Source organism: Drosophila biarmipes, chromosome 2R, assembly GCF_025231255.1.
Source record: "Drosophila biarmipes strain raj3 chromosome 2R, RU_DBia_V1.1, whole genome shotgun sequence".
NCBI classification, from domain to species: domain Eukaryota; kingdom Metazoa; phylum Arthropoda; class Insecta; order Diptera; family Drosophilidae; genus Drosophila; species Drosophila biarmipes.
Window position 1 is genome coordinate 15,137,446 of NC_066615.1, and position 24,953 is coordinate 15,162,398.

At 45.2% G+C, this 24,953-nt stretch overlaps 5 protein-coding genes across 13 annotated transcripts; 3 read left to right on the forward strand and 2 right to left on the reverse strand.

The window, feature by feature from the left end:
* The first annotated feature begins 2,209 nt into the window (after positions 1 to 2,209).
* Positions 2,210 to 3,982, forward strand: LOC108036202 (angiomotin). The gene is given in 4 exon segments (XM_050887380.1): positions 2,210 to 2,529; positions 2,564 to 2,657; positions 3,155 to 3,478; positions 3,716 to 3,982. Coding segments are annotated over 4 exon segments (1,005 nt in total).
* Positions 3,983 to 4,134: 152 nt separating this feature from the next.
* Positions 4,135 to 7,170, reverse strand: LOC108036246 (uncharacterized). The gene is made up of 8 exons (XM_017112255.3): positions 6,811 to 7,170; positions 6,376 to 6,507; positions 6,149 to 6,301; positions 5,705 to 5,892; positions 5,111 to 5,642; positions 4,688 to 4,828; positions 4,388 to 4,554; positions 4,135 to 4,333 (listed from the first exon to the last, which is right to left on the reverse strand). The coding sequence occupies exons 1-8, from the start codon at positions 7,121 to 7,123 to the stop codon at positions 4,211 to 4,213; spliced, it is 1,749 nt and encodes a 582-aa protein (XP_016967744.1). The 5' UTR covers positions 7,124 to 7,170; the 3' UTR covers positions 4,135 to 4,210.
* A 965-nt stretch (positions 7,171 to 8,135) lies between these two features.
* LOC108036614 (polyadenylate-binding protein-interacting protein 1) lies at positions 8,136 to 11,739 on the forward strand. 4 transcript variants are annotated; one of them, XM_050887580.1, is made up of 5 exons: positions 8,137 to 8,223; positions 8,347 to 8,459; positions 8,736 to 9,313; positions 9,446 to 9,661; positions 10,116 to 11,739. In XM_050887580.1, the coding sequence occupies exons 3-5, from the start codon at positions 8,771 to 8,773 to the stop codon at positions 10,953 to 10,955; spliced, it is 1,599 nt and encodes a 532-aa protein (XP_050743537.1). In that variant the 5' UTR covers positions 8,137 to 8,223; positions 8,347 to 8,459; positions 8,736 to 8,770; the 3' UTR covers positions 10,956 to 11,739. The 4 variants fall into 4 exon arrangements, with proteins under 4 accessions (XP_043948147.1, XP_050743537.1, XP_016968366.1 ...); XM_044092212.2 differs by having other exon boundaries at positions 8,136 to 8,223; positions 8,351 to 8,459; positions 8,736 to 9,661; XM_017112877.3 differs by having other exon boundaries at positions 8,736 to 9,661.
* A 761-nt stretch (positions 11,740 to 12,500) lies between these two features.
* LOC108036446 (EH domain-binding protein 1) lies at positions 12,501 to 22,385 on the forward strand. Of its 5 annotated transcripts, none has more exons than XM_017112593.3 (14): positions 12,501 to 12,645; positions 13,570 to 13,821; positions 15,266 to 15,473; positions 15,538 to 15,719; positions 15,790 to 15,974; positions 16,545 to 17,319; positions 17,870 to 18,072; positions 18,130 to 18,527; positions 18,695 to 18,784; positions 19,328 to 19,630; positions 19,690 to 19,810; positions 21,037 to 21,133; positions 21,199 to 21,387; positions 21,446 to 22,385. In XM_017112593.3, the coding sequence occupies exons 2-14, from the start codon at positions 13,718 to 13,720 to the stop codon at positions 21,522 to 21,524; spliced, it is 2,934 nt and encodes a 977-aa protein (XP_016968082.1). In that variant the 5' UTR covers positions 12,501 to 12,645; positions 13,570 to 13,717; the 3' UTR covers positions 21,525 to 22,385. The 5 variants fall into 5 exon arrangements, with proteins under 5 accessions (XP_016968082.1, XP_050743076.1, XP_016968080.1 ...); XM_050887119.1 differs by having other exon boundaries at positions 16,548 to 17,319; XM_017112592.3 differs by having other exon boundaries at positions 12,502 to 12,645; positions 16,479 to 17,319.
* A 70-nt stretch (positions 22,386 to 22,455) lies between these two features.
* Positions 22,456 to 24,752, reverse strand: LOC108036448 (phosphatidylinositol 4,5-bisphosphate 5-phosphatase A). Of its 2 annotated transcripts, XM_017112596.3 has the most exons (3): positions 23,682 to 24,752; positions 22,882 to 23,151; positions 22,456 to 22,807 (listed from the first exon to the last, which is right to left on the reverse strand). In XM_017112596.3, exons 1-3 carry the CDS (start codon positions 24,423 to 24,425, stop codon positions 22,778 to 22,780), a joined length of 1,044 nt encoding a protein of 347 aa, XP_016968085.1. In that variant the 5' UTR covers positions 24,426 to 24,752; the 3' UTR covers positions 22,456 to 22,777. The 2 variants fall into 2 exon arrangements, with proteins under 2 accessions (XP_016968085.1, XP_016968083.1); XM_017112594.3 differs by having other exon boundaries at positions 22,456 to 23,151.
* Positions 24,753 to 24,953: the final 201 nt, after the last annotated feature.

Genomic DNA, 24,953 nt, shown 5'->3' on the forward strand with positions numbered 1-24,953 from the left:
CCATTGGCTAATTAGGCCCGTCATCCAAAATTCGCGGTATTTTGCACCCATTTTGGAGCTCGCGCCGCCCGATTCGCCAAATTCGGCTAAAGTCTTGGCTCTCGATCGAGCCAAAATAAAAAAGGGGATGGGGAGGGGGGATCGGATTGGGCGAGCGCCTTAAGTTGGCTTTTAGTTTTCAGTTTTTAGTGTAAGTGTGGCAATTTGGCATTCGAGTTTGCCACCCTTCTGGCTGCAAACGATCGATTGCTGGAAAATTGCTTTCCACCTGGCCAAAATGTGGGGCAGTGGCTGGGAAATCTTTTATTTATAAAGCACGGCGACACCAGCCTGGCAACCTCATCCATCTGTCCGCATCTGTCCGCATGTGTCCGCATCTGTCCGCATGTGTCCGCATCTGTCCGCATCGAATTGGACATGGAACACTTGTTTGGCAGTCGCCGACCACTGGCAACAATTGCTGCTATTGACTTAATATTTGCTAATAGATTTCACATAAATCACATTCCTCTGGCATGATTTATGCATGAACTGCGATCGCAGGTGACTCTCCGTCTCTTTCCTGCCCGCTCGTGCTGTCTCCTTCTTATTCTGTGCTAAGTATTTTCGAGATGGTGTTGAGGTTGTTGTAGTGCCTTCGAGGCCTCTTGAGAGGAAACTCCGTTTGGAGTGCTGCAAGTTGCATGCGCCAATCTGAGACATTGCGAATTATTGCGATTCCTGTGCCTTAACTTTGCCTGACTTTTGGGGCGTTCATGAGAAAAAATGGTATAATGGTATTATAAAAGTTGTCTTGCCCTATTTAATCTAAATAAATTACATTTTGTTATGTTTATATTACAGCCAAACACTCGAAATTTGTATATGATTCAAAGTACTGTAAGATATATATAATCTTTGGATCATCTCCCCTTACTTAATGAAGGGACTTTCAGGAAACTCGAAAATTTGTGAAGCTCGAACTCTTCAGAATACCTCGAAAAATGTTTACATCGGATTCAAATAGGGTTTGGCTTACATTAAAAATAGTGAATCAAATAATAAATCATTTCATTTAGAATAACCCATAGAAGAATAAACTTGTGAATAATATAACTTATGGTTCCAAATCATTATATTCATAAAGTCAACATGTTTTTAAACAACAAATGTCGTTGATTCATGCAGAGCCTAAGTTTATATTCACAGATACATTTTAAACCTTTAAACTTTATTACAAGATTTTATTGACATTGAAATTTTAAGATTGCGTTAAGTGAAAATTCCCAGACGGCTCTCATAGAATGAAAAGGTGTAAGTATTTTATCCAAACATATAGAAGTATGAATCAAAACAAATATTCAAATATGTGGGTAATAACATTTGTGTAATTTTGTTTGTAAAATATTACCAGTATGCAAGATCTATCCAATTTTAATGACATATTTACTTGGTATTTGAATAAATCCTCTTATTTTAATCAAGGCGTCGTTAATGTGACATAAGAACATTGTAAGCTCGGTGAATAACTTAAGAGCTTTGTAGCACTATCAAATTTTGATCACCCAAGGCCATCGACGCCTGTCCCACCTCAGGGGGTTAATCAAGGCGGCAGTAAAAATCCCACGAGCTGCCAGATGCTCAAGCGCCGATCTGAGATACCCAACGGAGAAGGGGCGACCGCCCGACCGGTGGATCGTTCGATGGGGAGCTGGGACCGGGGAACTGGGCAACTGGGCAACTGGGGCTGACTCCATCCGAGGCCCCTCTCCACGCACAAGTGTCCTCGAGTCGAGACGGCGTGGCTGCGGCTGCAATCGCCCATCCAATATGGTCAAATGTGGCACGCAGCGGCATTCGCGGCACGATAAAGATAAATATGAAGCTCGCCTAGATATTTCGGCCAGCCGGGGATTGTTTGTTTGGCTTGGATTGGATCCGATTGGATCGGCATTCGCCGATTTGGCAAGCGTCCATTATGCAATTTGGGGAGAATTTCCCAGCGACACCGAGAATCGCATCGAGAATACTTACTTATGGCATCGAAAGCAATTAGACGGCATTCTCGGCTGGCTAATTAAGTTGTTAGTGGCAAGGCTGGATTTTTTCGTTGGGTGTGGTCCTTATTATCGGAGCTCGGAGCTGCCAGCTTGGAGGCACCCAAAATTGGCCAGCTAATCAGCGAGTTCAATTAGCGCGCGCGCTTTCCCATTCGAGACCCCCGGTGGAAATGCCGCCTTTCCTGCGACTCCTTAGCGGGCAAGTGGTCTGCCTTCGGAGCGGAGCACCCAACTCCCAGCTCCCAACTCCCAGCTCCCAGCTCCAGTTCAGGTTGCGTCATCCGCTTTTGGGGGCGCTCTCCAAGCTGCGTCTAGGAGAATTGCTGTTTCACCTCAGCCGCGATACATACTTCACAAATTGGTGCTGCTTGGCCCGCTTTGTTGACTGTGTGTCCGTCCGAAGCTCAGATCGAAATCTAGTCAAGATCTGTCGCTGTCCGCTCGTCCGCCTGTCCGCCGGTCCACTGTCCGTTCGAGAGCACCAGTACGAGTGCGTGGTCTCGGTCTGCCTGGTCGTCGAGCAGTATAAAAGTAACGCATTGCACGCAATCCACTTACAGTTGCAATTCTCCCTCCAAGCCAAGTGATTCGTGATCCAGCGCAAGCATGAAACTTCTGGTGAGTCAAACGGACAGGACTAGTGATCAGGATCATCAGGATCAGGACTTTGCTCGGACAAAAGTGTTCTTTCACTATCTCTTGCCTAGATCTTTGGTCCACACACATCCTTTTATTTGGATACATCCGATGTATCTATCAATTCAATATAGGAATATTGCTAGTATAGTTTTGGCATGAAAATGAACCTAAAATTGAAACCATAATTTCCAATTCATTTAGTGATTTTTATAAAAGATTAGGCAAGCATAAAAGTTGTACTAGCTTCGACGAAGGAAGCTGAAAAGTTAATAAGTTAAAATCTCTTTTAAGGACTTCTTGACTGTGTATCAATGTTAACTTTTTTGTCATGTTGGTTTATTGGGATCTGAAGAATTTGCGTATTTTACCTTTGGGCCGCGTTCTTATGTAACTTCCCATTACTTCGGATTTCTTGATGGCTAGATAGTTCTTAAACAATGTTATTTATTTAACATGCTCTCCTCGTTCCCCACCAGATCCTCACCACTTTGCTGGCTGCCGCCAATGCTGCTCCCGGACTTCTGGACTACGGACACTCGGCTCCGGACCTAAGCTACGCCCATGCTGCTCCTGCCATCACCTATGCGGCCGCAGCTCCAGTGATCAAATCGTATGCTGCTCCCGCGATCACTTACGCGGCCCCGGCTCCAGTGATTAAGTCCTACGCTGCTCCGGCCATCAGCTATGCCCATGCTGCTCCCGCCATCAGCTACGCCGCTCCCACGGTGGTCAAGTCCTATGCGGCTCCCGTGGCGGTGAAGGTGGCGGCTCCGGCCACCAGCTACTCGCACTTCAGCTCGGTAAGATCGGGATCTTAATGGATTTTACGGAACTTGAGCGAAAAACAAGAACTTTTACAAGATTTTTGTTTCATATTTCAACCGATTTTGTAACCCCTATGATTAGCTATGATTTTTCACAAACTTAGTAACTTAAAAAATTAAAGAAACCCCCATAACCCTTTCAAAATATACAACATCAATACTATTTTTAAACGTATCCTTTAAAATACTAATCCCCTTTCACATCTTCCACAGGTCGTTTCCCACGCCACGCCCGTTGTCAAGTCCTACGCTGCGCCGGCCATCGCCTACGCCGCTCCAGCTCCTGTGATCAAATCCTACGCAGCTCCGGCCATCAGCTACGCCCACGCCGCCCCAGCCATCAGCTACGCTGCCCCCACGGTGGTCAAGTCCTACGCGGCTCCAGCCATCAGCTACGCAGCTCCGACCCTGCTGAAGTCCTACGCTGCTCCGGCCCTGTCCCTGGGTGGCTACGACGACCACGGCTACGGCTACCACTAAGCTCCGACACCAAATCCGTGCTCCACACCCACACCCCAGTCGCTCTTGGGTCGGAGATGGAGCAAATGGAGCAGTTACCTGCGAGGAGTCGCAGCAGCCGAGGCACGTCTTCCCCCACCCCTCCAACTCGTAGTCGCAATGTCTTCGCCATCTTCTCTGTACACTTCTTATTTATTTAAGAAACCATAACTATTCTCTCAAAGGCACAATAAAGAAAAATTCGATTTTTCAAACCCCGCTTGTTATATCTACAAGGGCGAATACAACGATGACCAGAAGAGTGCTCAGGTTGTTCAGGATCTTGGCCAGGTGTCGCCAGGGATTCTCCTGGATGTCGCAATAGTAGTTGGACTGCAAAAAAAGGATTTGTATTTTTAGGTTTTTAATGGATTTTAAGGCACTTACATCTGCGAACCTGAGACCCAGAATGCAGCGCAACCCATTGCAGTTTATCAGGGCAACCAGGCAGTCGGGGGCACTCGATCTTGGTGGATACAGTTCCAGCCATATGATGCAAATGTGCAGGATGTAGCAATAGGTGGTGGTCATCATCAGAGCCTTGTATGCAGTCACTGTGGGGAATAAATTAATAAATATAATATTGTTGAAAATAAATAGAAATAAAAACATATCTAGCTTGGAACAAGGAAAAAACGTGGGATATTAAAATGAAATAAGTAATTTCTGAAGGGATTGTGATCTTACTTAGGGGTGGCACATAGTGCGGGGAGGCGTGCCGCGTCATATACATCATGCCCCAGGCAGTTATCAGCAGGGCAATGAGGATGAGAGCACTTCTTCGATTAGATCGCAGCACAAACGACATTAGCAAGAACATCTGACAGGCTGGAAAAACATAAAAATATATTAAAATACACCTTAATAAAAGATACATCTGTTAACAGATCTTTATCGGTATCAGTTATAACCGAAATATAAATATTATTCATGAAAAATATTATGATATCAGTATGTTAAAACAAGTATCCCAATGAAATATTTATATTAATTGAGTAAAAACTCATTTTTTTTTACTTTTAAGGAAGTAATTGTTTTACGAATTATGTGATATATTCACACCGATCAAAAGTTTTCTACAATATTTCTCACTTATATAGTGTACATTACCAATCAGGGGCAGATAGAAGACGGTCATGTAGAAGCTGCCGTTCCTCTGCAGCTTGAACTCGATGGCCACGTCGCCAGCCATTTTCTGCACCATTCCCTTGGGGTTATACCGCCTCGCCGCATCGGTGTCCACCGGCACCACGGATACTTCTGAGAAGGACCAGCCGGAGGGCATGTTCACGTGCTCATGGGGCCCAATGGGCTTGCGGTATATATCGTAGGTGAGGTCCAAGGGCTGCTGCTCCTCCGGCAGAATCAGACCCAGCTCGATGTCGCAGGTCACCCGCTCGTTGGGCCAGTTCCGGGCACTGTCCACACACCAGCTGGTCAGCTGCAGGTTGTTGGCGTACAGGGTGACGTTGCCATTGGCGTAGACCCTCAGCTCGTAGGAATGGAGGATCTCGGCCACGGACTGCAGGGCTCCGTTGAGTACGCTCAAGTGTGGTGTCCATATCCGCAGATCGGGGTGCTCGATGGATTTGATGGAGCCGAAGTCTTGGGGACGCCAGCCAAGACGTTTGTCCTGCCAGTGCTGAAAGGGTGGGGATATTTTAAAATGTAATCCTATTTCTCTAAGATGTATCTCCTCTTTACTATCATCATATTCATGCGGGTCAGCAGCATGGAATTCGATTGCTCGTAGGCCAGGGACCGCGTTTGGAAGTGGAACAACATGTGGGTGAGATTTGCGGGCAGGCTGGCATTCTCCGCCTGGAAGTTCAGTCGCTCCAGGAGTTTTCCAACTGGAGTTTGGTCATGTACGTCCTCAGCTATTTCCTTGTCTAAAATTCGACATATACGAAGAGTTTTCAAAAATTAACTATGAGTGGTACAACAAAATTCTCAAAAACATTATTTAAAAAGGTAGTTCTTATGAATAGACGTCGGATTATAGGTAATATACATTTCTTATGATACTTAATATCATTTTTTTTAATATTTTCATCCTTAATCCAACTATTATCACATATAATCCAATGTTTTGTTAGGACCCCTTCAAGAGATTTATTTGGGATCCTCGAGCATGTGTAACCTTACCATAACCATCAAAGCCACAGTCGAAGAACCAGCGCGCTGTGTTGGAGCCAAAGGAGCTGAAGCTCAGATAGTTGATGGTCAGTGGATCATTGTCGATGAACTGCATCAGTGGCTCGGACTTGAAGCCGGGTATATAAACAAACAGCTCGCCATCTGTGAATTGAAGTGGGCGTTGGAGGGCGGGGAGTACCAGATAAGATGGCAGAACTGCAGGGCAGGAAACTCACTCTGCGTCTGGACAATCTCTATTGGCGTCGGCTCGTACAGCGACACCAAGTTCGGCTCCTGACTCGTGGCCACTCGCCGCAGTCCCATGGAGGTACGGATGGCGGAAAACGTATTTGCGCCGGCGCCTATCACTGAAAGCGCAATGAAGTTATCACATCAAAACAGTGGCATAAAGAACATTCTTTTCAAGGCCACGGAGTCCATTAAATCAATTTTATGTAATTTGAACAATGAACACCAAGAAACGTTCGTCTTTGGGCGGAAGAGAGATAAAGCATTATTTTAAAAACTTGTTTACTTATGTTCCATAGAGAATATCTCCAACGAAATGTGATACATACACACATTTGGAATTTCCGCATTAATGTGGTATCTTGTTTGAAAATTAATTTCACAACCCCTATAGTAAAACCTGTAACTCCGTCTCCACCTACCGATCTCGTAGACGCGATCATTTATCCTTGGATGATTAGTCACCGAGAGCAGGATGTGGGCATCCATGGTGGTCAACACGTAGAATTTCAAGTGCAGCCGCTCCCCGGCCTTCCGGTTGTTGTTGCTAAGATCGCGCAGCATGTAGAACTTCCGGTAGCTGTATCCTGTATTCGGAACGGAGAAGCTGTCGCAGGAATCCAGCTGGGAGAAGCTCACGTTGAATCTAGTCGGCGGAAGTTCCGACTCCGCCTGATCGATCAGTGCCAGGCACAGGCAGCAGATCGCCACTAAGCACTTGATAAGGTTGTCCATCGTATCGCTGGGACTCCTCTTTCTACCGCGGTTTGAATCTGACTGAGTTGCGTGTTTGACTAAAATGAATGAAAAGAAATGAGGCACTCAGCTCAGTCTCGCCCTCCCCGATAAAGCTGGGAAATTATTTAAGCGGGGTACCAAAATATATATATGAATACGCTTCAGTAGTTTACCCAAAATATTCTGGAGTCTAAATTATTTCTTGGTAACTAGTTTATTGGATGGCAACGGATGGAAAATATATTTCGTTCTTCTTTTTACCATTTCAACGTGATATTTTGGCCAAGTCGAGGATTTCATTCGATTTAGACAAATAATCCTTTCTCTCTAAAAGTAAATTCAAAAATTTTAAGTTAAATTACATTAAAAATTCAAGAAAAGGAAGCTACATACAAATGTTATTTTAATTTTGTGATAGAAACTAGTAACATTTGAAAATAATATATTTTCTTTTAGCATTTTTTTAGCATTTTTTCTTCACAGGAAGTTTCTATACAGCCATGTTTTAAGAGAAATGAAAAAGATAACCGAATGCTATCGTTTTAAAAATCAAAAGTCAATTTCGAATATATTTTTTCCTTTCCTCTCTCTTTTTAAAAGCAAGAAAACCAATAAACTAACTTGTATTTCAAAACGGGGATTTGAAAACGGCTTAACATGCAAAAGTGCGAACGCCCTGTAATTCTAAGCCAGTGTAAACGGGCCTCGACATCCCCAAGCATCAGTGTCACCGTGGAAGTGGAAAAGACTGAGATAAATATCGATATATTGATTAATTTCCTTCAACCGGCCGCCGAAGCTAACGAAGACATTCTCTTACAGGTATTTCTTTTATTATTTTTTTTTATTATAATTATATTAATGTTATATTATCGGGTGGCTCCTACGTTTGCTGACACTTACGCTTCTGGCACTTACGTGACAGCGGCGCGATAACAGCGATAGCGATATACCAGGTGAAAAATACCACGATATAAATATTTATTTTTATAAAAAATACTCTCGCCCAGGTAACTTTCCGCTAGCCACTTGCGACCACACCGACGGTGAAAAGGCGAAATATCAATTGTAACAAATTGCCGCAGCGCGAATAAAAGGTGCGTAGCTCAACCCAGTCCCAATCGGCGGTCAGTGGCCCCCACCGATTGCCGCACAACCACCCCCCCCGACTTAGCATTTTCCACGGCCAGTAAAACGTGCAATTTCCCCCATCAAATCAGCCAGAAAAATCGGAGCAGCGCAGCAGACGCAGACGAGAAAGTGACGACGCAGCAAATCGAAGCAACAAAAAGAAAAATCGGCGACGTATACGTTCAACTTTGACAGAACTAAGGTAGGCATTGCGAATTGAATTCCGGCTGAAAAGGGGTTCACTGCCTGAAATAGAGAAGAAGAGGAGGGCAGAGAGGAAAAAATGAAAGCCCAGAAACCAGTGCGAGGAAAACAAAATGTCCGCGACGCTGGCGGAACTGGCGTCCCCGACGCCGCTGGCCGACGTAACCACGCTGGATTTCCAAGACGAATGTGATTAGTGCTTAGAGATAAGATGCTTATCCTCCTCTTTCTTCCCCCACCCCCACTGACCTCTCCCCCTTTGTGATTTTTCCAGTTTTCGAGTCCAACGCCGCCGTCACCGCCACCGCAATGTCATGCCGCGCCCCCTTCCAGCCCGACGATCAGTATGAGCAGCTGCGCCGGCCCAATGCCGGAGGAGCCGGCGGAGTGGCCATGCCAGGGCTGGAGCAGCAGGCGCATCTCTTTGGGGACTACGCCGGCGGGGCCCAGGGCTACGGGCAGGTAGCTGGCAACTACCAGCAGCAGTTGCCCATCCAGGCGCAGGCCCAGACCTTGTCCGATTTGTCCAAGCTATCGGCCGCGGCCAGCGTTTTTGTGCCTCGCGGAGCTGCTCCCCCTCAGCAGCAGCCGCAGCAGGGGCGTCATCAGCAGTACCAGCAGGCTGGCGGAGCAGGCGCCTCCGGAGGAGCTCCCTATGGCCAACAGCAGCAGCAGCGCTATGTGAACGGCTACAAGCACCACCATCAGCAGCAGCACCACCAGCAGCCGCACTACAACCATCACCATCAGCAGAAGTTCAACAACGATATGCAGAAGCTAACGAATTCCGTGCAGAATCGCCTGCACATGAACAGCCAGCAGGGCTCGGCTGGCAGCTACTATCAGCAGCAGGTACACCCACAAAACACACACCACCACCAACAACAACAGCAACACCACCAGCAGCAGCATCAGCCACACAACCAACACGCCAAGTTCCAACGGCATACCCACTTGAATAACTCATTCCAACAAATCGCACAGCAGACACAGCAGCAGCACCACCAGCAGCCGCACCACCAGCAGCACAGCCACCAGCAGCAGCAGCAGTATTTCCAGAACCAGAACCAACAGCAGCAGCAACCGCAGGCATCCACTTCGTCAGCGGCGGCCTCCTCGTCGTCCTCGAACTCTTCGCAACCAGACATGGCCACCATTGCACTGGAGTATCTCGATACGGTCATACATTGCCTTAACCAGGTGAGGAATCGAGTTGGTAGGACTTTTGGGGGTTACTTGTCTCGGGAGATGCTCTTATACTTAAAAAATCCTGAAATAGAGGATGTTTTATGTCATTTAGCTGCAAAAAAGGGGCAATATGGTTATTGTTATTTCCTATAATTAGTTTGTCATATTTATTAAGCCATCAAATTGCATAAAGTCCCATTTTAAATCAATTCTGTTAAAACTAAATCAAAAACCATGAAATGCATCAATGCTGATTGCCAGCTTAGAAGACTTTGCTGTACCTCTTTTTGTTTTCTTAATTATTTTTGTTCTTTAGTTTATATTTCTATAGTATGATTATATCAGTTAAATCTAAAGCCTCTGCAATAATATCTGGTTTTTGTTACAACTGATAACGCTGACCTTATGATACCCCTTATATATACATATACTTTCGAACTTACCGGTACATTTGCTTATCCCCCAGAATCCGGGCCAATTTGATACGATTGCATCACGCTTCCTGACCATTTTCGACGGCATGGAGAACAACCAGTTCGTGCTCTCCATCGCCATGGAGGACATCTTCGAGAAGTCGATCGAGCAGCCGAACTTCCGGTACATGGGCGCCAAGCTGTACAACCTGCTGCACATGCTCAACCCGAAGCCGGACTCGCTGTTCCACACGCTGCTCAAGTGCAAGCTGGACTACCACCAGGAGGAGGTGACCAAGTACATGCGCTCCAATGAGCAGCAGAAGGTCCGCGAGACGGCCCTCTTCCTGGCCGAGCTGTACATGCAGCTGCGCGGTGACGACGACTCGCGCATCCAGTTGATCGCCGTGAATATCGTATATTCACTGAGCAAGCTGCTGGCCAGCGAGAGCAACGAGAATGTGCGCTGCATCTGCCAGACGCTCAAGCTGGCTGGCTACGATCTGACGGCCGACTGCCCCAAGGATATGCAGGAGATCATCACGGCTCTGCAGGCGATCGAGCTGAAGTTGCCGGGCAAGTACGCCATGGCGGCCAATGTGATCGCCCTGCAGCAGAACAACTGGGGCCGCAAGGTGTCGAATGCCTTGGGTGGCGACGAGGACACTGTGGCTGAGCCGCCGCGCCTGAGTGACGAGCCCGTCTTCTATGGACCCGATGGCCGCGAATTGACCGCCGAGGAGACCGACTTCCTGGCCACCGAGGACGGCGATGGCAGCGATGCCGATGACTTCGACGGCGACGGCGCCGACTTGGAAGTGGACGCCGAGATGGACGAGGAGACCGAGCGCGCCTACAAGGAGTTCTGCAAGCAGGGCAAGCAGAAGACCTAGATGACTGTGGAGGACTGTGTGGCGTTGGGCGGATTCGCAGGGGCGTGGCCGTGGGCAGGATACGATAGCTTAGCATGTAGAAAGAGGATTAGAGGATGAAAGATGGATGGTAGAGCGGACGGTAGCGGAGGAGTGTGGAGCATTTCCAACAAATTCTCGGTTGTAGAATCGATGATTGCAGTTGCTTGGTTCAGAACCAATTGTGATTATCTTTTAAATTTTATTGATAGCAAATCGTTTGTGATATCTTCGTGTTTCAGGCACCTACCATATTATGACATGTGTTAATGACTTTGTTCGAACGCTTTTTGTGTGATACGCCCGTTTTGTATCTGTATCTCTCTATGATAGCCAACTCTCGGCCAGGACTACCAGGCCTCCGGTTCACCCATCAGTTTGTACTTTTAACGCTCAGTTTTTTGAATAATCGCCAAGCCAGGATTTTGGCCGTAAACGGTCGAAACGCAAATATATATTTAAAGCCACTGCCACGCCAATCCGAAACGCTAACACACACTCACGCAGCTGCACTCAAAGACTCGTACTCATATGCGCACCCACACACTTGCATGGCACATATGCAGACTCATAAACGGCAGAAAAAACAAAACCGCAAATTTCACATTCAATTAAAACATTCTCTTGATCATACAATCGAAAAACGAAAAAAAAAACAAAAGAAACAACAACAGCAGCCACGCCTAATTTTTAAATAATTGTAATTAATGTTAACGAAACCATGATTTAATTATAAATAAAATTTATCGAATTGCGTTTAAAACAAGTTCAAGTTGAACAAGTCGATTGAAGGAGGGGGAAACGTTCAATCTGCTTGAATCTGGTTGAAGGGTACATAACCGTTAACGGTGGAGGATACACCCTACTGTAACCAAATGTGGGGTAGGTGTATCGGCTGTGGCTTGGGTGTGAGTACTCGCTACTGTTAAGCCTTTCTATCTGCAAATTGAAAATGTGTCTCACAATAGTGGTTTATTGAGGCTTCAATGTTTCGGAAAAGGAACGATGTTTTATGTTTTCATTTAAGATATCTTAGAAGGGTATTACAGCCTTAGGTGTTTTGAAACCCCTCAGAAGTGTCATGGAACAGGGGGTAAAGTTTTACATTATGTATAGTTGATGTGAAAATGTGTTTAAATTGTAAATCAATCTGGGAAAAACTAACACAGCTCCCAAAACCCCCTTTTTTATATATTTTAGACAATCTCAAAATACTGATTTTTTGGATCAATTTCCTTTAGAAAAGAATAAACATGGTGGTTTTAGTGTAATAACACATGTATTTCATGGTGCGGGTAGCTACAATATCCTTATATGGTTCTGACTCTAAAATATATAATGTGTGTCGTGTAATTAGCAGCTGTAGGGTTAAGAATGAAAATATTTTTTAATATAAGAGATTCCTTTGCTGTTCTAAAACAGTTCTCTTGGATATACATAAGTGCACAGATGTGTATAGATGGGTTTTGCCTGGTTGGTATAGATTGTGTTGCGCAGTGTTGCTTATCGATAACCCGCAATGTATTGCAGCTCGCCCGTCGCTACTGAGATATGTTACTTGAACAGCAGAAAATCGTCGGGTCGTCGTCTGAATCGCTGTGAAGTACATTGTTGTTCGCTCGGATGTGATACAAGCCAAACGACTGCGAGAGGTCGTAATAATCGCGCAAATGTACGGTGATGTGATGTGCGGGATCCTCTAACCGAGATCCCCGTAAACGAAGTCGGAGACCAAAACAAATGCCGTAATAGTGGACCGAAAAGATTGTTGAAAACCCATACACACATGCCCAGACCTTTTGCCGAGGCTATGCGACTTGAGTGAGAAGCGAGCCCAAGGTGGAGGGGGGTTGACCAAAATTAGTTGATGACATCGATTTTTTCTTTTTTTGCGTAGATTGCTTCTATAGCTTCTGTATTATATGTGGTTAAAAGGATCCTGCGATTCGCAATGTCGTTTCAAAGTTATGGCGCTGAGAAGGAATACCCAGTGCCCGAGAGAATAGTGTTCACAGCAGCTACAGGGGTGACTCAGTTGTGGGTCTCAGAAGTCGGGTGGTCGAGTGGAAAGTACGTAAACATCGGACAAACTCACTCATTTGTGGGGCTTGCAGATCCCGAATTCGCCATACCAAGAGTTCCATGGGGAATACTATGAGTTAGGGAAGCCTAATAGAAGATATTATCGTTTTATTTGGTTAATACTACTCACTTCCGAGACTTGGGTCAACCTCCTTAGGTGCTATCGAATGGGGCTCGTTCGCGAAAACATTAATAGATAAAGCAAAAACAAAACTGGCAATAAGCTGTAAATCTAGAGTATTTATAAGAAAAGCAAAACTGAAGGTCACAAAACAACGAAAAACAGTGTTCTCTCGTGTCGGTGCGAGTGTCTTTCCGAGTATTTTCGCAGACAACAAAGCAGCAAAATCGCTTCCGAAATATGTATACTTATAAACAAAAGTGCTTCTGTGATTTCTGGACCTCACCAAAGAAAGCCCTATGGACGGCATTATTGCTATTTGTGAATGATAGTATTACTACCGTACTATAGTTAGGATCTATCGTTCATGATTTGATTTCTTTGCGCATCCAGATTGCCTGCCGAAGCTGAGTGGCAAACATGACACAATAAATTAGTGACACCCCGAGCAACGACGATCGAAACGGGTCTAATTTTTATACAAACCTCGATACCCCCGAAAAACCCCAATTAAGGAGCCCCACGGTGCGCACCCGCTAAGATGGCCAGCGTGTGGAAGCGATTGCAGCGCAATTTCAAGCGCGCCGCCAAATTCCAGTTCACCGCCTCGTACCACGATCTGCATCTGGAAACCACCGCCAAGTGGTAAGTGTTCCGCGTGGAAATGGATTAATGGATGGGTTGGGGATCGGTTCGAGTGGCCGAGGCGGGGCCCAAGTGTTCTACTTGAGCGAAATAGTCGGTGAACGAGAGGGTTAATGGCAGCGTTTTGAGGGAACATGAATATCTATCTATCTATAGATGACCACTTAATACTGCCATAGAAAATAGTATCTTTTAGTTTTAATTTACTGTAGGTTTCCGTATTATTCGCATAAACAGTATTTATTTTTAACATAAGTATTCCCTTTTTTTTAGTAATCGAAATATTATAATTAGTATTTGTTACTCACTGGCAGCAAAATATTTAAAATGTCAGTTTTTGGGTGCTTTTTAAGGGTTCAGAGTGGCGAGCTCTATCTGATGACTTCACTGGTCGATATAAGACGACTCCCACAAGGGACCGACAAATAATGACCCTTTGGTCAGACAAGTTTTGGTAAAAACTCATTTTGGGATCGATCTAATAATTTTTTCAACAACAAAACAAACTACCCGAGAACTAAACTGAGTGGGAACTAATTTTGAGACCATTTTCGAACTTTAGTTTGAGTCGTAATCTTAAGTTTCTACCACTGTTTCAGATGTCTAAAAATTGAAACCCAAATATCTGGCTGATGATTCAGCTTCCTTCACAAGTATATATTTTAGTAACATTATTTTAGTAACGACTTTTCCCTTATATAATGAGCAGACCATTTTCCCTTTAGTTCACTTTATCTTCTGCCATATAAAGACTGGTTTTCTTATCATTTCTTATCACATTTAAGAGCCCAAAGCTGGTTAATTAAACAAATAATGATAGCTGTAGAAGTCTTCCGATTCCCTTTTCCGAGGCCTTTATATTTAGAACTCCCAGCTTATCGGGGGTGCCACAGAAATCACTTTGCTGGGACGTACATCAATATACCTCTTAAAAGAAATAAAGCCCCAAGTGATCTTAAAAAAAGTCTCTTTATATCGTTGATAATACCAAAGTTTTGACCTTTATTTTCTCTGTAATATTGAATTACTTCAAGTTGAAGCAGTAATAAGTGGTTAGAGAACAGCTTATTATAGAGATAAACCCGATTCTCCGCAGTAGACTGTCATGCAAATAAGCGAGTCTTACGATTTTTACTGCATGAATACAGAAACCAAAAGTCTTGATAGCAACGACAAGTTTCGAGAAAAGAGAAGCCTATAATATTTTCCATATCTTTTATTCCAAAGATACAGATTTTATACATGCATTGAATTCCCAGAAATATTCTATTATAAACATTCGTTATATACATTTATCAGCTAAAGAACCCATGTTCGTACACATAACGACTTCGCATCCGGCGCACAAAAATTGTTATTCATGATCTCACGCAGAATAGGGTGGAAAGAACTTTTGAAAATCCCATTTCGCTTTGTTAGTAATCAAATGGTGGCCACTTTCCAGGCGGCCGTCGAACCTCTCCATCGTGTGGACCAGGCGATCTAGACGAGTGGCCAGTGCGCCGCTGCCATGGGAGCCGGACATGATGAATCCCCTGGTGGGCAACATTTGCTGGCCAGTGCCCGACAATCACACCATTTCGGTGACCCTGTTCAAGGATCCGCGGACGCACGAGCTGGAGGACAAGGACTGGACGTTTGTCATCGAAGATGTGAGTTAAATGAAGCGATTTATGTAGATCATTAGTACTAACGAATGATGTTTCCCCGGAACAGGTCACACCCATGGGCAAGAAACGCGTCCTGGCCAATGCCAGCATCAATATGAGGAAGTATGCCAGCGTGGAGTCCACTCAGCAGAGCTTTACCCTGACCCTGAAGCCGGTCTCCAAGAAGATAACGGCCGCCAGTCTGGAACTCACTATAAGCTGTGTGTTCCTAAGGGAAGGAAAGGCCACGTGAGTCGAGGATCTCCCTAAAAGTTCTACTGAAAATGGGTGTCTAATGGTTTCTGTCTATCCACTCCAGCGATGAGGACATGCAGAGCGTGGTCTCCATGATGTCCGTGAACAACAACGATGTGGCGCCCCTGGATGACTTGGAGGACATTCCCGACTTCGACAATTGCAGTGAGATCACCGACTTCACCCAGCAACTGAAGCATTTGACCATAAGCCTCAATGGCTGCATTGATCTGGACACCCCCCAAAGTGGTAAGATCTCCTTTCCGCACCAAACTATTATGTTTTATGTACTAAAACTAAAAAACTTGTATCTGTTAGTATGTAAAAATGGACTAGCACCCATACTATTGTGTATATTATGTATGTCAATTGCTGAACATGGGGGAAAGGGAGCTCCAAACTCTGTTTCTCTTGTGGGAAGCACCTTGGTTAAGTATGTTTACATCTTAGTCAGTGTCATAGATCAGAGTTCCCGAACTGTGTAACTAGATATATGTGAAAATGATCGTGCATGATCTATCCACACAATCTCTGAGACAAAAATTGGCTCTAGTTATAGCATTCTAGATGTAGATATCTTGTACAGACATTTCTCTCTGACTCAAATCGAAATTGTTTCCTTTCTATATATCCCATAACATCTACAACACAACATCACGTATCTTGAATGGTTTCCTGCAACCTGTATTTTGTGCGTAAATCGTTAAATGTATCCTTTATTTTTCGTTTCATTTTTGGTTTGTTGTGGTGTAGTACCTTCGTTATCTGAAGATCCAACTCCGTTGGCCGAGTCCATTAATCAATTGCATTTTGAACTAGAAGCCGACGGCAAGGGCGAAGCCGCCAACAAGATGGACTCGAGCACGGCCACCGGAGCAACCGGTGGTCTTAGTAGTGCCAGTGCCGACGAGTCCCTCAAAACTCCCAATGGACTGCAGCCGCTGGTGGACAGCACGCCCATTAAGACACCTGGCGAGGTGAAGTCGCCTCCGAAGCAAACCCCTGCGGGGCCCTCGCGCTCGAAAACCATCGAGACCTTCGACAAAATGGTCACCTCAACGCCCCTGGAACCCAAAGTCAGCGCAGATAATGCCAAGCCAAAGAAGAAAAGGGCTCTCTTCTTCAGCGAGAAGGAGGATGAGCAGGACTTGAGGGTGACGAGTCTCAAGGAGGAGAGTGGCGACAACAGCACCAAAAAGGAGTTGCCTAAAGAGGACAGCAAGTCCTCTAAGGAGGCCTCATCTGTGGTGGTGGTTCCGCCGAGCACCAAGCGCCCCGAGCTGCAGCCCCTGAATCTGAAGAAGAGCTACGAACCCTCGAGCCCGACCCCTGCTCCCGCACCCGCACCCGCATCTGTGATAAACGAATCCACTGGATCGCAGTCGGGCCTGAGTACCTCTGGCCCGCAGAACAACAGCCTGAAGCCCGTGGAGAAGATCGTGCTGAAGACGAACACGCCCGGGCAGGATCTGCTGGAGTGGTGCAAGGAAGTTACCAAAGACTACCCCAACGTGAAGGTCACCAACCTGACGACCAGCTGGCGCAACGGCATGGCCTTCTGCGCCATCATTCATCACTTTGCGCCCGAGCTCATGTGAGTAGTCTGGATTTATTTGCTATTATTAACAGAAATAAAGTCACTAATTAATTATATTCAACGACATTAGTTGATTTCTAATATTTCTTTAAATCTTAGAATTGTTCTGAGTACTTACCATTGTTAAATTATTTTGACTTATCAAATAACGATTGAGTTCATGTGATTCGTCATGATTTAATTGGTATTTGTTACCTAAACAAGATCACGAAAGGCAAACGACTTACCCAAGAATTGGGTTTAAAAATTATCTCATTTGAACCTTATTCCTTAAAATTATTATGTTCAAACTGTATATTCATCTTGAATGTTTTTTTTAAGAAGCGTAAATAATATTTATAAATTTTAACTCTACAAAAAATATAAATCCCAGCTTATGGATTATTTTGTTGACTTCTTGTTAGTTCGAAACATATTTGGAACTAATTTGAGGCGGTAATGACAAAACCGAAGCCAATCTCTAATTTTTAAACAATTATTTATTAAAATATATATTCATTCTATTAAAGAAATATCTCCTAACTTATTCCATATTTTCCCTTTTCAGTGACATGTCCCAGCTGAGCGCCCATGATGTGGTGGGCAACTGTCGCATTGCCTTTGATGCGGCGGAATCTTTGGGGATACCCCGGGTGATCGAGCCGCGGGAAATGAATATGCTGACTGTGCCGGACAAGTTGGGCGTGATGACCTATTTGCATCAGCTGAGGGCGCATTTCACCGGCAAGCAGCTGAAAATTGAGCAAATTGGTAAGCTGAGACAAGGAAATGCTAATAATACTGATTAAAACCCTGTAATTCTTTTAGGATCCACGGCGGATGAGTCGAGCTACGTGATTGGAGACTATATGTCGGACAATTTGTCGCAGAGTCGCATCACCTTTTCGCACCCGAAGTCTTTGCTGCTGCATCAGAACTCCATCGACGAGGAGATCCACGGACTCAACAAGCCAGAGCCACTCTCGCCCACTAAGAAGAAGGATGTGAAGAATCAGATTCTGAACAACTCGAAGAACATACTGGACAAGGTGATGTCGCCCACCAAGGACAAGAACTCGATCAACGCGTCGCAGCACGCCAATCAGTCGTCGGTGCTCAGCAGCCAGACACCGCCTCCGCCGCAGGAGGAGGCCCTGGACGAAGCTCCTCCAGGGGGAGGCAAGGAGAACATCTCCAAGAACGTCATAGATCCCCAGGCGGCCAGTGTGAGTAGAAATCCTGGCCTCTGCGCTATTTGCCCCGTTGAGTTGAAGTTTGCCATTGAGTTGCTGCCCTTAATTATTCACCTACTTTGCAGTTGATTTACCATAGCTTTTCAGTTCTGTACATACTTGGTTCTATTGTTTTGCTTTGTTTATGATTTGATTTGTAGCGAATCCTAACGCGCCACAAGCTGATGAGCGAGAAAGCCAAGCTGATGATGGAAAAGCTAAAGCTTTACAATACCAGCGAGGCGAACGACGTAAGTAGCTTCTTGCCAGAGACGCAGTTCGCGTTCGCCGCACGCAGCGCGCTTATCTCTTGCATGTCTTTTTATTTCTTATAAGCAATATTATTATTATGGGGTTAACCAAACAGTATCAACACATTAAAAACTACAAAACAAATATTTAAGTATAAAGAATGAAAATAGGACTTATATTTTGATTGCTTTGTTATTACTGGTGGGCCGTAAACAGAAAAACACATTTTTTATTAAAAATTATTATTCACGCTGTAAACTGTGAAACTTTCTGACAAAAATAATAATATTTAAGCGCCTGATCGTTTTACTTTCCTTAAAAGTAAACCAAAGTAATGAACTTTTAGTAAAAGTAAATTGTTTAATGATTTTATTTAGCTGTAGCCACATGGATCCTATAAAATATCACCTTTCAATATAATCCTAAACGGTTTTTATAAGTTTCCAAGAAAACCCCATATATTCTGTACTTTTGTAACTATAATATGTACGGCCCACTTCCTTTATATCCCAACTCACTTCTCCATGTCTTTGCTCCAACAGGAGGATCGACAGGCGCGCCTGCGGGAACAGGCTCGTCGCCTCATCCTGGAGACGCGTGTGCGGAGCGGCGGCTCCATCGAGAGTCCCACCAGCCCCACGAGGCCCAAGCTGGAGCGCACCATCTCGCCCATCCACAACGGAGCCGAGGAGTTCTACCTGGAGCAGTCCAAGAAGCTGGAAGCCAAGGAGCCGGGCAGTCCTAGTCATAGGTTAAGTGATCTGAAGGGCCTGGGAGTGAATGGCAGTCCCCTGCAGTCCTTCCACGCGATCGTGGAGCGCGTCTCACCAAAGCACGAGAAGAAGGTGAGCTTGAAGAGGTCACACTTTGTACTGAAAACCCATAAACAAAATGCTGCTTCCAGGGTGACAAGCTGTCCTACATCGAGTCGGAGCTGGAGGCCCTGGAGCGGGAGCAGGAGGCCATCGACCAGAAGGCCAGCAGCCTGGAGGCCAAGCTGCGCGCCGTGATGGGCGGCAATCCAAGTAATAATCGCCGGGGTGGCGCTCGTAATGGCAACCCCATCCTTAGGCTAATCCGAAATAGTATTGGTGGTGGTGATGTGATACGCATCAAGCTGCTCGACTCCGATGACGAGAGTCTGTTTGGTGGAGGAGGTGCTGGGAGTGGTGGTGGTGTTGGTGCCTTTAGCGAGGACGACGACCGGGACTCGTCCAGCGACAGTGTCTGCAACTCCGGCGACGAGTTGCACACGCGCCTGCGCCCCCGGCCGCGCTCCCATTCGTGTTTTGTAAATGTGCCCAAGAGTGTGCATCCATCGACCATGACCCCGCCCGCCCATCTGCGACCGCATCATGTGCATCATGTTGTGCCCTACACCCACATGCTAGACAGCTCCCCGTCGGCGCTCTCCTCGCAGCAGTCCTCCTGCGACAATCTGCCCGCGTGCAGCGAGGATGACGAGGTCCTGGCGCTGGCGGCCACCGGCCGAGCGGCTTCCTTGCGGCGGCAGCAGGATCGCCACAGGCGACGCCGTCAGCGGCGGGAGCGGCGCTCCCATTTGTGTCACACCCCCAGTCATTGTGGTAAAGTGCGGCCCATCCTCTCATGCCTGATTCATTTGAGCTGCTCTGCCAACCGCTTTCTTGCCGATGCACTGCCACGCCTCACCGCCTGACTGCCCGCCCGCCCAGATCTTCCAGATCGACTGCCTGCCCGCTCGCCTTTATCAATCGCATCCAATCAATCGCTCATCCCCTGTGCCGTTTGTTTGTGCTAATTTGTGTCTGTGTTTGCTTATTAACTCGGCCGGACAGCCCTTCCAAATTGTGTCTAACTATGTTCGGAGATATGGTTCCAACTGACCCGACGCTCACTAATCACAGAGTCCATGCTCTGCAGCAGCTTTCAAGACCGCCAAGGACGCCGTCTTAGGCTAAAAATAAGCACGAGGAGCCTGTTCTGGTTGTGTGACTTTGTGACCATCTATCAATAATCTGCTAAAATTTGCTTAAAAGCTAATGCTAAGCTGGCCTAAAAGTAAAATAAAAGTGCTTCATAATTTGTATAATTTCAATAACAATCAGAAATTTTAACTAGAAGTACTTAAAGTTGTATAAAAAATAATATAAACAACCCAACAATGACTCAAATAGTACTATCAGAACAGGCCTACTTCAAATAATCTTAGTAACTCACTAGAAAAACCACATCAAGGCTATCATTAACAAGTCATTCGAACATTCCACAGAGACCGAGGAAACGGAGGAGCAGTTGCTATCGCAATGGTTCACGCTGGTCAACAAGAAGAACGCACTTCTCCGGCGACAAATGCAGCTGAACATTCTGTAAGCTATCAATAAACCCCACTATCAGTTGCTTGTCCCATCACAGGGCTATTTTTAACCCGCAGCGAACAAGAGAAAGATTTGGAGCGAAAGCATACAATGCTGAACCAGGAGCTGCGGGCGGCGCAATCTGTGGAGGACTGGCGCAAGACGGAAGTGCAGCGGGAGAAGGAGCGGCTGCTGCTCGAGGAGCTGATGACGATTGTGGACAAGCGTGACCAGTTGGTGCAGCATCTGCACAACCAGGAGATTGCGTAAGTTGCGAGCTTGGTCCTCTGATCATAGCAGAAATTAATCCGAAATCCTTCCTAGGATCGAGGACGACCAGGAGATCGCGAGGGAACTGGAGCACGTGGACATCAGCGAAAAAGACAAATGTGTTCTTCAATAGAAATCGAAATTAACCAAACCTGACTGGAGATTATACTTACACACACTCAATCGTATCTGTCGGATACTATCTATGTAACTAGTTAGATATCAACTATGTTCGGAGACACGCGATAAGGTCGCGTGGTTTTTGTGGTTCGGTGTCGCTTCTTATGCAATCGTTACATCCAACGACAACAAATACTTGGACCACTTGGCATGGTTATTGGAAGGAAAAAAGGTATACTGTGAAACAAATTGCTTATCTGTTGAAGCAGGGAAATTCAAAGATAAAGAACAAAACGTCCGTTAGCAAATTAAGATACAAAAATCGAGAGCAGACACTTCAAAAGGGACACTTTTACACCCATTTGGTTCGATAACAATGCTAATCAATACGATAATCAAATGTTCGAGTTCTATTGTGTTGACTTCGTTTAATGTTTTGTTGTTGTGCCATCTGAACCACAGCTAAAGTGAATCCTGATGTGAGTCGGGGAATTTAGGTGGCAATTTTACGTTAGCCTGTACCTTAGCATTTATCCCGCATAAAAACGCTTCATCCAAAAATACATGTACACCTATATATTTATTATTAAACCTATTTAACCATACTTAATTGAGCATATTACTTACTCTTAATGACAAAAATTTACTCCTATATATTTGTGAGCAACCCTTTTGCAAAGACGTATTTCAGCATACTTAATTAAGACCCACTTACTCTTTCTCTAAGTTGAACAAAGCGCTTTAATAGTAATTTAAAGGTGGCTTATGTATATACTTTTATTTATAATTTTATTTTACGTTGCCCAGGCGAGGGACAAGATCTGTTCAACCCACGAACATAGCTAATAAAGAATACAAATGCTGATAAAACAAACCGCATTGTTTATGTGACAAATTTATGGCCAAGAAATTCAGTTTTAAAAGCAAACAAACTAAGAATCATCTTGAGAGCCAACAGATTTCTTTATTCGATCAACAGGTTTTTGTAAAAAAATACATTTATTTGAAACATTTAAACTTTAACAGAGTCTCATCTTACTTGACTGATACTTTAAGTTTAGATTCGCTTAGTGGATCACTTGAGAATTGCTTATACGATTGCTATATTAGCGGAGATTCCATCACATTGTACTTGATATTATATTCGTTTCTCTGGTTCCTTCTGCGAGGAAGTCTTTTCATTACTCTACAACTCGGCTACAGATCTTAGGCGAAAAGCATGCAAAGAGTTTTAAGGGTATACAATTAAGTGACGTCATGGCGGCGCTACCACTGCTCTAGTTCAGCGTTAAACAACTACAAAAGAAGCGAAATCAGAGTTGAGTACGGCACAGAGCTACAAGCACAACAAAAGCGAAGGTTAGACTAACATTTGGCGCAGTGGGAGATGGAGCCGCTCCGTGCGTCATCTCGTGCAGCTCCTCGTCGGTATAGGTTTGATTGGCCGCGTCGACCTTGTAGCTGAAAGTGGCCGATACGGGCTTGTGGTCGGAGAGCGTGTAGTCCATGTGGGACTGATAAGACAGCTGGTTGGCACTCAGGGTAATGCCCGGATAAATGTTGCTTTGCACGCGATGCAAAATCCTATCGCACCAGGCTGGACGTCGCTTCAAGTTGTAGTCATTGGTGCCCTCCACGAACTGCAAGGAAATTAATTGGACTTGATTTAGTGGGTACTTGCGATAAGGGACGTCGATTTCTTTATTACTGTCTAACTGGCCAACTGGCTAACTAGCCAGTCGGATAAAAATATTTGTCTGGCTTCAGCTCTTCGCAATGAAATTTAAACGCTTTGATTGATAGACAAAGACAATTCGAACTAAGGGGAATCCCCTATGGATCAACGTTTTTGTGAATTCCCTAACGTCATTAAAGTATTTCTAGCAAGTGAGATTAATGTTGTATAATAAATGCCCAATGGGCATACTAAATGTGTTTTCACAGGAAATTTATACAATTAATATTTATACATCGTATATCTTCGCATTTTTCAAAATGTAATAAAACATAGGCGCATCTGTGCCGTATGACAAAACTAAACATTCAAGTAAATCTTATCTTAGCTGAACCTACCTCTTATCTACACAATTATATAATTGAATTTGTGATAAAATAGTCTAGGTTGGCAAAACGCTACTGTATTTGAGATAACAAGGTCATAATTAATTACCTTAAAAGTGGGCGCAAAGTTGGGCTGCTGCTCCTCCAGCAGGCTAAAGGCGCTGCCCCTTTCCCGCAGCAGGTTCAACTGGTCCAGCTTGAGCAGATCCGCGTAGCGCATGTTCTCCACATCCGTGCGCACATCCCAGGCGGACATATCGCCGGACAGGCGGAAGTTGAGATCGCCGAACCAGAAGACAAAATCATGGTCAAAGATCCGGCTGTATCCCTCGGATTGGTACTTGTGGTTATTGACTATCTGGTGGTAGTCCTCGATGCGCTCCTTGAGCTTCTCATCGTGGGCAGCCAGGTGGGAGCAGACGAAGGCGACGCCAGTTCCGTAAAGGGACATACGGATGCTCACGGCCCCCTTGTTGCCCCACAGACCGCCCAATCCTGTGCGCGTGGCCTCCGACTCGATGTTCTTCATGTGCGGAATGTGCTTGTGCTGGGCGAACATGGTAATGAGGATGCCCTGCAGCTGCTTGGAGTCCACCTTGACGAACTGGTGGTCCTGCAGGGCGCCGGCGATCTTCAGCACCCACGGATCGTCCTGGAAGATCTTCAGCACCTGCGTGGTGCTCACCTCCTGGAAGCCGATCACATATATGTCGGGCAGCTGGTTGTCCGGACAGGTGGAGTTCCCATTGAGCGACAGCAGGGAGCTCAGGTCCTGATCCCGCGGCGAGTGGGTGCCAACGTTCCAGGTGAGCAGGAATATGCACAGGTCGGCAATCACCGAAGTCGTAACCATTTTTCCGACCGATTTTTCCGTCGATTATCTATGATTAATACTTTCGGCTATAGACGTCGTCACAAGGTGGCAGTGGATGAGTTCACGGGCATCCAAAACAGGTTTGCGGATGCGACAGCATCAAACAACGAAGCGAAAGGGCGACTTGCACGCGCTACTTTCATTTATGTAACATTCGCTTTTAAGCACTAATTAATTAAGCTGCTTAATTGGATTAACTAGTGGTAGTTGTCTATATTATTTTTAGAATTCTCAGCTGTCGTTATTTATGTTTATTCCGTCCGTTGCGCTTGAGAGGTATGACCGTACTGCGATCATTCAAATATGACTCGCAGAACTGTTTACTTATCGATAGCAATGCGGCAATCGGAGAGATCGATGGATTTTACTATCGAGATAATTTTTTTTTTAATTTTCGTAAATATATTATTTTATTTACAAAATTTAGAATAGGTTAGTTTGCGTTTTTTAGCAGAATGCTGAATATTTTGGTTCAACATTGAGTTCCACTTTATATTTTAAAACGAA